This window comes from Coptis chinensis, chromosome 5 (assembly GCF_015680905.1).
Source record: "Coptis chinensis isolate HL-2020 chromosome 5, ASM1568090v1, whole genome shotgun sequence".
NCBI classification, from domain to species: Eukaryota; Viridiplantae; Streptophyta; class Magnoliopsida; order Ranunculales; family Ranunculaceae; genus Coptis; species Coptis chinensis.
The window spans coordinates 83,525,112-83,537,344 of record NC_141460.1 but is presented as its reverse complement, the minus strand read 5'-3'; the positions used below and the strand labels follow the sequence as shown (position 1 = coordinate 83,537,344).

Genomic DNA, 12,233 nt, shown 5'->3' with positions numbered 1-12,233 from the left:
AAACGTCTTGGCTTACATCCTCGTCAGAACTCTCATTGTCAACAATGCCTAAGCCGCAACCAACAAGCCAATGCATAATTTTGTTACATTGCGACTGAGCATAAGTTACTATTTCTCATTGACTATTTCGAATTCTCTAAATGTGAAGGTAGTTTTCAAGGGACTAATATAGGGTGATCTTGGACACACCCATAATAACACTCCGTACCCGTAACTAACTAAAGTTTTTGTCATACCCCAATAACCGCTTCAATCCAATAATATTTTCCAAATTAATTTGAGATATTTCCATTAGAGGCAAAAAAAGAGAAAAAACAAATAAACAAGAGACCCAACCTAAAAGGAAACAACAAATAAAAAAAATTGAAAGTAATACTGCAACACACTACACTATAAGAGAACTTTTAATAAAGGTAAAAAAATGCCCAAAGACAAATTGTCTTTTTCCTCTTCTAGATGTTGATTCGAATTTGATTATATTTTTCTTATTGCAGTTACTTCTTCTTCGTCATTGTAGCAACTTTAATAATTCAGATTCAAGTTCAAGGGGAAAACAGTTATTAGTACTTAAAGCAATTTGCAAAATTTTCCATTAAAGGTTCATAAAAACACCATCAAATTTGAGACATTCAAATCCAATTTCAACGAAAAAAAAAGAAAACCTCATACCATACGTTTATTAAGAACCAAAGAGAAATTAATCAGAACATTAGAATAAAACTCAAACACCATTTATCAAATCACCAACCCACTATTGAAAAATTCAATGTCAATTAAAAGTAATAAAACTCAGTAGAAGGGTTAAAAGAGTTTAGTAGAAATATATCCAATTGGAAATTTCAAAAGTGAAAAATGAGAAAGACAACAAGGAGTTAAAAGAAGGAAAAAAGGCATTAATAGCTGATGAGTGAGAGGAGGAGGAAGACTTTTTTGTTTTATCAAATTATACAATTTTACCATTTCTAATTCCTCTGTATAGTTGTGGGTAGGGTGTCAATGGTTTCGATAACCCGATAACCGATTCAAACTAAATCGATAAAAAACGGTTCGGGTTTTAATAATTTAGTTTGCCCTCTACCGACCCGAAACCGAACCGAACCGATAAGATATTGGTTTGGTTTTGGGTTTGTCCTCCACCGAATCGATATGAACCCGAACCGATAAGATAATATTTTAGTAATATTTATGATTAATTTTGTATATATTTATCAATTGTGTGGTTAAAATTAATTGATTTTATAGTTTTCGGTTCGGGTTCAGTTTGCAATATATCTTATCAGTTCGGTTTCGGATTCCCAATTTTTTTATCGGTTCAGATTTGGATTTTTCAAAACCCGACCCAAACCGATCCATTGACAGCCCTATTTGTGGGGGTTGGGCGAAAAAAAGTGACAAAAAGAAAAGAAAATAAGTGGCGAAGTGTTTGTGTTGGCAGAAAGGATAAACAAAATGACAAAATAGGAATACTAAATAAAAAAAAGGGTAATTTAGGAATCTAAATGTGTCTTAAACAATTTTATTTATTTATTTTATAGTTGGGGGTATTGGTGTGTACACCTTAATACATTTTGAAATAACAACATTTTTTATTTATTTTTATTTTTTTAGAATAACCTTGAAATTTTTCCTTATCGAGTGAGCGGGGCAGAAGGGGGCTATGCGCTCCCTCCCACTGCCACACAGTATACTAGTTTTACAAATTTTACATCTGCGAAAAGACAAAAATATCCCACATCCGTACCACAAATTCTCTCTCGATCCTATCCCATGAAACAAAACACAACTAATAAGCCGACTCGTATTCCCAAGGGTAAAGTAGTAAGTATATAAATACGTCCACGTCCATCACACACATTAAAACACTCTTTTTAAGCTTTTCTCACCACAATAATTCGAGAGCGAATAACAAGGCGATCCTCAAAAGGCAATTTTTTCTTCTAGGGTTTCTAGATTTCATCATTGATTAATATTTGATTCATACTATTATTGTAATTCGAATTGCTTGTTGTAAAGATACTGTCTTTTTTTTGTTTGTTCTACAGTAATGAGTTCCACTTCAGTGTTTAAAGCTTTGCAGGAACTTTTCCCGCAGGTAACAACAACTAAACTAATCCCCAGATGATTCCATTGTTTATTTATTTCAACTGAAAATAATTAAGAAATTTTTTATTTGTTTGTTGCCAAGGTCGACAGCAGGATATTAAAAGCTGTTTCTATAGAACACAATAAGGACACTGCAGCGGCTGTGGAATTTATTCTTTGCGAGGTTCTTCCCAGTATTGGCAATCCAACAAAGGCACAGGGCTCTCATATTGTTACTTCTGGTTAGGCTCAATACACTTTTATATCTCTCATTTATATCTCTCACAGTGGCCAACTGGTAAACCCCTATGGGGGTTGGGCTCTGTGTTGTCAAAGGTTGTGTTGAAGCGAAAAATTATTGTGTAAAGTCATTGCCCATGTGGACCAAGGCGCTACTTAGAACTTAAGTTTGGCCCCAAGATCTTCAGGATCGATTCCCACCTTCATCATGGAAAGGGACATTAAGAATTAAAATGAATACATAATGAAAAAGAAAAAAAAAATACTCTTTCTTAGCTGTATTCTTAGTGCCATAGTATTTACTCTTGTTGTGCCATGGTTTGGATGCTTTTTCTTCTTAAACATATTTATCAGCTGTCCTTTCTTTTTTGTCTCAAATATTGTTCGGCCTTTTATTCAAATAGGAGAGCAGAGTCAGTTGCTGGAAAATCAAGAGGCTGTTTTAGAAGGAAAAAGTCTTTCACAGTCAAGATTTGTTGCAAGTAAACATTGTGATGAATCAAATCTTACCAGCAAAGTTACTGATGACAGTTTAACATGCCTGGTTGAAGAAACTCCGAATCACATTGATGCTCAGCTAGAGTCTGTCTCAGACCTGGTTGAAGAAACTCTGAATCATATTGATGTTCAAGAAGAGTCTGTCGCAGAAGCAAATTTGTCAACATTTGTTGGAAGTAAACTTGGAAATGGCCCTCGTTCTAAAGTTTCTCAGCCTTCTTCTGATCATTTCACATGGAAGCTTAAAGAACTAGCTAGTTTGGCGTATCTGAATCCTCATGAAGGTTATAATCCCTTCCAGGAATGTGTGGATGGGCATAAAAAGAATGTATCTTTGGGAGAAGGTCAAGTTTTACAGGCTGCATCAACCTCTATGATACATGATGATAATGTTTTTTCTGAAACTAATGATGTGTCTCAAGCCACTATCCTTGATTTGAATGAGCCAGTAGCCTATAATAGCACTTTCTGCGGTGGCAGTGACAGCTTTCATGCTAAATCATGTTCAAATGCGAAATCAAATGGGATTGAGAATGCTCCACCTACATTTCAGCTTGATTCATCATGTGTTTTCGAAGAATCGCAGAAACTTGTGGAGGATGTATCAGGACTTCAAGTTAGCTCTTTAAGTCAAAGTAAAGAACTAGATGCGAGAGGCTCATTGGAAACTGTTTCTGACCAGATGGTTTATGACACTAAGCTAGCTGATTTTGAAGATGAATCTTTCTCTACAACTGTTGGTACCCAATCTGGTCAAATTTGTAAGATGGATCTTCTTGAGGATGCTATTAGTGAGGCTAAACACAACAAGGTACTGATTCTATTATTAACTATTTTCTTACGGGTGCTAATTTCTCCCCCCAAAGCATCTATAATCTCACCCCAAAAATTCAAAATCCCTATTATATATATATAAGTTCTTAGTTTTTTCCCACAACTTCATACTGAAATCCACAAGATGGTATGGTGGTATTTATTTCATCCCGTTTTGAATGCTACAGTGGGTTATATACTCATCGATCGTTTTTGAGTTTTGGATTTTTAATTTTCGAATTACAATGATGTGAATTGGGAATCAAGTAAAGGAAGTTTTCATGAACTTTTTGATGCTGTGCTCTTCCAATATGACCTCTTGCTAACTAATTCACAATGAGTTGATTGTATGTTCTCTCTCCATCTGTGCAGTTAAATCGCTAGTCGGTCGCTACTCGCTTGAAGAGCGAGTAGGTGTAATCGGTCGGGGATTAATCGGTATTAATCGGACGATTTTTCATAACACTATATTTCTTTACAAATAATTATTAAATATATTTAACGTTGAAATACCAACATAATGAAGCCAATTAAGAACCCAATCAATCAATAAACAATTAAAACACTCAATCAACTAAAATACATATGATTAAAGTGTAGAACTTTACAGAATCGAGGGTTGGTCGAATCGGCGAAATGTCGAGTTCAATGTTTAACATTGAAATAGTGAACACAATTACTCGGCTAATCGGCCGAGTACTCGGGGAGTTTTTGAGCCCGATTGTGATCGAGGATTAAATTGTTAGTCGGGTCGGCTAAGCGACGAGTAGCGAGTACTCACTGATTACTCGGGGAGTACTCAACGATTTAATAGCCCAGCTCTCCATTCTTGCTTTTTTCATTGTCAACTCCTATTTAAGTCTCGTATGGGTACCACAACCCAACATCCATCATCTGATATGTGCGGCAGTTTGAGAAAAGGACGGGAACAGAAAGAGGGATGAGGATGAAGATGAGGTGTAACTTGTAGTAATATAGGGGTCGGAAAGATAATATAATTTTTTTGGCGGTGAACTTATATATGTTAGCGGTGGATATATTAGCACCCTTTTGTATAATTGAATATTGTCAAGTTATGTACTAGTGTATGCCTGTGCCGTACGCCATTGATAAACTGTTAGATAGTGGGTGCTTGGGCCTGTTATAGGTCTATTGGTATGATAAAAGGCCCGACGTAAAAACACCAACGTATTAAATTGGTTAGAATGTCCAGTCAGAAGCCCAGCCCATGGTTGGCACTTGGCAGCCTTTCTTGATCAAATCTTATCCACTACTTTCTGTGTGACTTGGTAAAACTACCCACACCCCATAATCAATTAGATCATCCATTCCATAAGCAAAATCAATGGTTAGGAAAGTTCTGTGGTGGGCCCTACTTCCTCAATTTGTTATATAGATCATCCTTTTGCTATATGGATTTCTACAAGCCTCACATGAATTGAAGATATTATGGGACATCCCTGTTATCTTTTGAAGCTATGTTGAATTTTAATGTTCCATTACTACTAGAATTTATGGAGGTACCTAGGTAGGTCTTTTCAGGTACTTGACATCCCTAGTGAAATCTACATGGTAGTTGGCACCGGTTTAGTTTTCTCTCTGTTTTTTTTTACTCCTTCCTTTTTGCTTTCTTGCGATTAATTTCACCTCTCTTTACATAGCCGATTTCAGCTTTTTATGTTGATAGTCTTTTCCCACTTTCATAGAAACTATTTGTTGTATATTGAGGTGCTTTGACCTGGCTTTCACATTTTGACAAAACCTGGTTCCTAATTTTTTTAGTTGTATGAACATTACTCACATGTAAATTGCTGTTTTTTAACCCGCATTGTAAAAAATTGATGCAGAAAACCTTGTTTTCATCCATGGAATCGGTTATCAACATGATGAGGGAAGTGGAACACCTGGAAGAAGCAGCTGAACAAGCCAAAGAGGAAGCTGTCAAGGGAGGTGAAGACATCCTTTCCAAAGTGGAAGACATCAAAAGGATGTTGCTGCATGCAAAGGAGGCAAATGACATGGTTTGGCACATACTCATACTTGCTTTCCAATTGTTAAAAATGAATCAGAAGAAAGCATATCCATGTTAAAGTATTTATAGCAGTTTTATCAACTGAAGAATCTTTTGACATCCACTGCCAAATTTATTGGGTAATAGGACTAGACCTGTATACTTATAAAGACAATGAGAAAGGGAAACAAATGGTTAGTCGGAGTCCTGAGGACCTCAATTTATCCAAGAGTTCTTCCCTAGAACGATTAGGATATAAAACAGAAAATGGAAAACATTTATGTCCAGAATAGGTCTCACAGAGTTATTTTTTCCATAATTTCTATGGGATCAATTCTGTCAATTGCTGTTACATCTTTAGCTGCAATCAACTTCGAACACAATTACCAGGAAATTATTTTAATCTTTTTGTGTCCAGACCTAGTCTTAATGATGCACCATTTTAGTTGTATTTTTTAAATGTCTAATAGGTGATAATTATTTAGTTTTTGGCAAAACGTTGTAACAACATTCGGAAACTGAGGATGTTTTTACTGTGATAAAATTTCCAGAGTTTTGCATGAACATCCGTACTTTTTAATGGATCTTTATATATTGAATTTTATGAGTGATAAGTCGCTACAAAATGGTTGGTTTTGGTCTCAGTTTAGTGGCTTGAGTTAATGCAATAAGTTAGCATATTGATTTACTTGCTTTGAGCAGTCTCGACCTCTCATTTTTGTGGTTTGAGAATTGAAGTATGAAATAGTCACTATCTCTTGAGTTTTCTTGAGAAATTTTTCTATAAAAGCTTTTTCTAATGTTCCAAAATTATTCTGTTAGAGTGGTAAAATTAACTTATTTGATTTTTGCAGCACGCCGGAGAAGTGTACGGAGAAAAGGCCATTTTAGCAACTGAAGCTAGGGAACTTCAATCGCGTCTGCTCAACTTGTCTGATGAAAGGGATAGATCTCTCACAATTCTTGACGAGGTTCAGCATTTGGCATTAACTTAAAGATTTCTTTGGCTTGTTTAGTATATCTATCTGTGATGTGCCTATGAGGCTTATTGAGGCATAAGCCTTGATGACACCTCAATGGCAAAACAACTTGTATTTTCATTTTCATTTCTGAAATTGAACAAATTTCCATATGAACAAGGTTGTTTTGCCCTTTGAACAAAGAATGAAGGTGGTCCGAAGTTTTAAGTGGTCTTGGGTGTTGCCTTGAGGCTAAAGCCTCAATGTGTTTTTCTGTCCGAGGTGTACCTCGATGCGTTTTTTTAAATACGATTATTTAATTAGCTATTTTGGAGTAATTATTTTTAGGGAAAGGTTTTTATGTGAGTGTTATTGTTATTAATTTTAGCGTCATATTTTGGCAGATGCTCCAAGTGCTTGAAGCACGACTATTGGCTGCAAAAGAAATCAGGAAAGAGGCTGAGCAGAATAAACATGAAAAGGAAGATTCTGCAAGAAAGGCTCTCATGGACCAAGAACTCATAATGGAAAAGGTGGTCAAAGAGTCGAAAAGACTACAGAGCGAGGCAGAAGAAAACTCCAAGGTAATGACTGGAATTGAAATGGTATTTGATTTCATTAGATGTGTATTGCTTTATAGGTAATGACGAGAAAAAAACTCATTGTTTTACTTTTCATTGTCTGCAGTTAAGAGAGTTCTTGATGGATCGTGGCCAAATAGTTGATATATTGCAGTAAGTCATGTTATTGGTATTTCATTCTTATAGAATTTGCAGAAGAGTGGCGGTAACTCATGTTGTTCATGTTTTTTGTTTTGGCAGGGGAGAGATAGCTGTTATATGTCAAGATGTGAAAATGCTAAAGGAAAATTTTGATGATCAAGTTCCATTCAGCAAGTCTTTATCGTCGAGTCAGACAAGTTGCATCTTGGCATCCTCAGGGTCTTCTGGTAAGAGTCTAGCCTCCAATCTGGTCCCTGAACAGTTGGAGTCATCAGAGAACAGTCCGAAAACACCAAGCGTACCAGTTGATGATGTGTCGCCAAACAGTGCATCGGAGGTATGTGAAGGCTGGGATATGTTTGAAGATGAAGAAGAGATTTACGCTTCACAACACTAATAGAATATGACTGAGGTCTTGGAACTTTGAGTAGTTTTGGTACAGAAGTGTACAGATTGGACAGTTAATACTTAGCTATTTCCGGTTATGAGTAACCAAATAAGGTTTATTGCAACAGTTAAACATTCAGAATTTGAAATTCTTTTAGGACTCTGAATAGGACTTGGATTTCATCTGCGTTGTATAGTTAAAAGTAATAAGGGTGTTCCGATTATCGTATCTTAGTAATATGTTTTCCAGAAGATCATTGTACTGTAACTTTAGGTGTCCAAACAGGATAATTTTTTCATTACGATTTCTGTTTTTCTGTTTACCCGTGGTGATGCCTATTATTTTCTTTATGCTGATGAATAGACCAGGTTTACGGGTATAAAGAAAAAACAAAATGAAAAAACGAAAAATAAAAAATCGATGGACTGGGTTTGATGCAAAATAGCGATGTCTAAGAAGTAATTTTTTGATTTAATTGTTTATGCAAATAAACTCTTGAGACTTTTATTTCAGTTGTTTTCGTATCTTACATGAAGCAGAAAAATAAAGTGAAATGCTTTTCTATGATCAGCTTAGAGTTACGGCCTCTTTTAAAATGTAAACTGTTTGGTTAGTAATCTCATTTCAGTTCAGTTCAGGCTAAACAAATAGTGGATTATGGAGAAGTTGACTTCTCAAAATATTCTTAGAGAAGGGATCACATCGGTTAAACGGAGATTAAGTTGAGCCAAAAGATCCCGATTCAAGTTGAAAAAATGGCAATCTATTAATCTATTATACAGCTTAAGTAGAATAAAAGAGAGAGCGAGGATTGTAATGGAAAATAAATGTTTGTTTGTTGACAATGAGCAAGAAACATTGAAAAACTGTGGCCTACATAGGTAAGCTTGTTCCTTTACCTACAAGTTGATAAGAACTCTTTATCAGCTCAGCTTAGTATACAGGGCCATATATGTCTCGCATTGGCAAACACATTAGATATTTTGAATATGTATTATTCGTCCATAATCCATACCATGATTTTGCACATTAATTGAAAGTCACTCATTTTCCAGTGGAAGGGTTACATAATATATGCAACTATCTATTCAAAACTATTAGAATATGTTAGTATTAGTATATGTCCAATATGGAAAGTCTCATGTTTCTATAAGTGTGGACATCCATATCTAGTAGTTGCTATTATTATATTTTAAGTTAGTATAAGTATGTAATTCTGGAAGTGTGGACATCCATATCTAGTAGTTGCTATTATCATATTTTAAGTTAGTATAAGTATGTAATTCTGGATAGAGAACAAACTCTCTCTCAGACTCTAAACTCCAACCCTAATCAATCTCTAGTCTTCTCTGTTCTTATTCTTGGTTTCTCTAATATATCAATGTTACAACTCTCCTAGCATCACCACTAACATAGAATTTAACATGGTATCGGAGCGAGGTTCAGTGGTATGCTAGGAGAAGAATCCCTCACCAAGAAACAAAATCAAGTTTATTTAAGTTTTTCAGTATAGTATTCAAGTCAAGTTTTAAGAAGAAGAAGGATTTCTCACAAGAAGAAGTTCTTATATCTCAATTCAAGTTTCAATTTTTTCTCTGACCGGTTTACTGTTCACCGCCACTGTTCACGGGTACTATTCACTACCACTATTCACGGTTACTGTTTACAGTACTGTTCATCATCATGTTAAAGTAAGTTTTCAAGATTCCACTAGTGTTTAAAGTTTGTTTGAAGAATACTAGGAGAGAGATCCAAAGTTTCTCAGTATTGGTTTCTTAGTATTGTTTCGCTTCCGCAATCAACATCTTCCGCAATCTCTCTGTCTTAGTATTGATAAGAGGGGCACAATCTCTCTGTATCCCAGAGTCTTTGGCTTTGACGAAGGCGCGCACGCGCTCATACCTCCACACATAAGTTTTCGAGATTTTTGAAGTATCAAGCCTTTGGAAGGGGCACATGACCTCTATCTCACGAGGAATTATTCTTTCCATCTTCCACTGTTCCTGAAGTTCGCAGTCATAAAAAGGCGCGACCCACCCTTTATCCTCTATACTGAGTATTGTTTGATGCATGTTCTGTTAGATTTTTTTTTTGTGAATTGGAGTATGAGGTATAGTTTTTTGAAGTGGGCATTGGTTGGTTGTATAAGTTGGTATTTAGTTTTCTCAGTTTCAAGTTCAAGTCGGAATAGATAAGCCTTTGTATGTTTCAACAGATTTGTATATTCCAACTTGAGAGGGGGAATAGGGAGATATGAAGACATTCAGTAGTATATGAGGGAAGGAGAATATGGAGACGTATGAGGAAGAGTACTCATGTCTCCATATTCCAGCAAGCCTTGACGAACTCTTCATGACAAGGCATATCCACTATTCGGTCTTCAAGATATTCAGTAGCTTGATCAAGCCTCAATTGCACGTTATGTTTTCAGTGTGTGATCAAGCCTCAACGCAAGTATGTTTCAGAGTACCCATAATAGTATTTTGTTAACATTAACAATGATGATATTGATAGTAGCAAGAAGCACATCAAGTCGGTGTTATTGTTTTCAATTTATATTATGGCGGACCATAACGTGCCCGAATGGAGTGAGTAGTAGCCAAGCAAATAGCCACTAAACCGGTGTTATGATTTCAGCCAGGACTGTGGTACACCTTCAAGATTCGAGGTTCGCCATTGCCTACACCGACAGTTTCACCTCGTCTCAACAAATCTTCCTCCCCTCAACAATTGTTCGTAATAAAGTTCGTTTGAACTACCGGGCTTTGCAATATTTGAAAAGGAATGTTTCCAATAAATATGGTTTGTTCTTGCATATCAAAAGGAGGAGCAAATTATTATCTTTTGTTTTTGTAATCAAAATATTATTATTTTGTTTTTGTAATCAAAGTTGTAATTTGCATAGTTTAGCGTAATTGACTTGATGGGGAGTATTAGAATATGTTAGTATTAGTATATGTCCAATATGAAAAGTCCCATGTTTCTATAAGTGTGGACATCCATATCTAGTAGTTGCTATTATCATATTTTAGGTTAGTATAAGTATGTAACTCTGGATAGAGAATAAACTCTCTCTCAGACTCTAAACTCCAACCCTAATCAATCTCTAATCTTCTCTGTTCTTATTCTTGGTTTCTCTAATATATCAATGTTACAACTCTCCTAGCATCACCACTAACATAGAATTTAACAAAAACAAAAACAAAAGATTGCTTCCCACGAATTTCATAACATCCGATCTCCTAAAAATGATCAAATTCCATCATATATATATTTTTTAATATTGATTATAGATGCAGCAATGTATACAGAATGCCATATCTTAAAGTGTTTATAATATGTCAATGGAGTTCACTAGACAGAAAAAAAAATTGTGGAAAAACCTCAGGAATGTCACAAGAATTTCTTATTACCAGACTACCAGACTTTACAAACTGATACAGCAGATAATAAACAGTAATTAAGTGTTAATGTGTATATACAGGGGAAAAGACAACAACTCAAAGAGCTTGCTCTTGATCCAAAATGAGCCTAAAAAGAGTGCTAATGACTAAGAGAGAAAGATCAACTGGGCACTGGCAGCAGAAGAGAAATTAGAAGTTACATATGTTACGCAACACCTATTTGTAAAACAAAAAAATTAGGACCCAGATCCCCTTCAAAGATTGCGTGTTCTGTTTCTAGCTTTCTAGGAGTGTTCGTGCCAACAAAGAAGCATGGTAATGCACACCCTCATAATGTATAGTTTTCCTCTTTGGTTCCTCACAAATTTCTTGAACTTGTCAAGTCTCTTGCCCATACTTCGGTATGTTTCACTCATGATGCCAACAACACTAGCATACTGGTATTAATAATCCTTCATTGATTGAATGGAAAGACATATCCTGATGATTCTACTTTTCGAAGATCATGATCAAGGGTCCACAAAGTGTGCTGGTCTCACGTGCACTTTGTCTAAGTACGATTTGAAACTTACTCAAAATCATGTGTCCATGAACTACTGACAATCATTGTCCTGAAGATATTTCAGTTTGAAATCCATAATTTGTAGCCCTACATTTTATTCTTTATGGAGACAATTAAGAGTGACCATTAATAGCATATAACCAACCTAACTTGGTCTCCAAGGCGAACCCCCAAGGAGACACAACAGAGGGCATCTTTAGTAACTTATAGTTCAAAAAAAAACACCTTGACGTCGTCATTAGTCGTTAATAGTGTATGAATACTGTTTTGTAGGTGAACTATAACTAAGGAATGACCAGGCAAACATATATACGATCCTTATCACATTGGAGAACTTTAAAGAACACTTTGATAGAATGTGTTCTATTTTTTTTTTTGTTTGGTAAGCCTGTTTTAAATGAGATCAGTAACTCTTTGATGCTGGCGGGATTCGAGCCCCAGATCTCTGGTATCATCACCCAAAGGTTTTACCGACTTTGCTAGTCAGCACCTGCAGAATGTCTTCTATTGATATGCGAAATCCAGCTAACGCGGGCAAGTTTGGGGTTCATTAA

The 12,233-nt window shown here is 35.7% G+C and overlaps 2 protein-coding genes across 2 annotated transcripts; one reads left to right on the top strand and one right to left on the bottom strand.

Annotated features, from left to right (window-relative positions):
- The first annotated feature begins 1,818 nt into the window (after positions 1–1,818).
- On the top strand, positions 1,819–8,035 carry LOC147499425 (uncharacterized). Its single transcript, XM_086561225.1, has 9 exons — positions 1,819–1,924; positions 2,043–2,092; positions 2,186–2,324; positions 2,727–3,631; positions 5,481–5,654; positions 6,499–6,615; positions 7,008–7,187; positions 7,291–7,337; positions 7,425–8,035. Exons 2-9 carry the CDS (start codon positions 2,045–2,047, stop codon positions 7,720–7,722), a joined length of 1,908 nt encoding a protein of 635 aa, XP_086417351.1. The 5' UTR covers positions 1,819–1,924; positions 2,043–2,044; the 3' UTR covers positions 7,723–8,035.
- A 3,138-nt stretch (positions 8,036–11,173) lies between these two features.
- On the bottom strand, positions 11,174–11,699 carry LOC147499424 (small polypeptide DEVIL 21-like). The gene is made up of 2 exons (XM_086559131.1): positions 11,686–11,699; positions 11,174–11,546 (listed from the first exon to the last, which is right to left on the bottom strand). Exons 1-2 carry the CDS (start codon positions 11,697–11,699, stop codon positions 11,402–11,404), a joined length of 159 nt encoding a protein of 52 aa, XP_086415257.1. The 3' UTR covers positions 11,174–11,401.
- Positions 11,700–12,233: the final 534 nt, after the last annotated feature.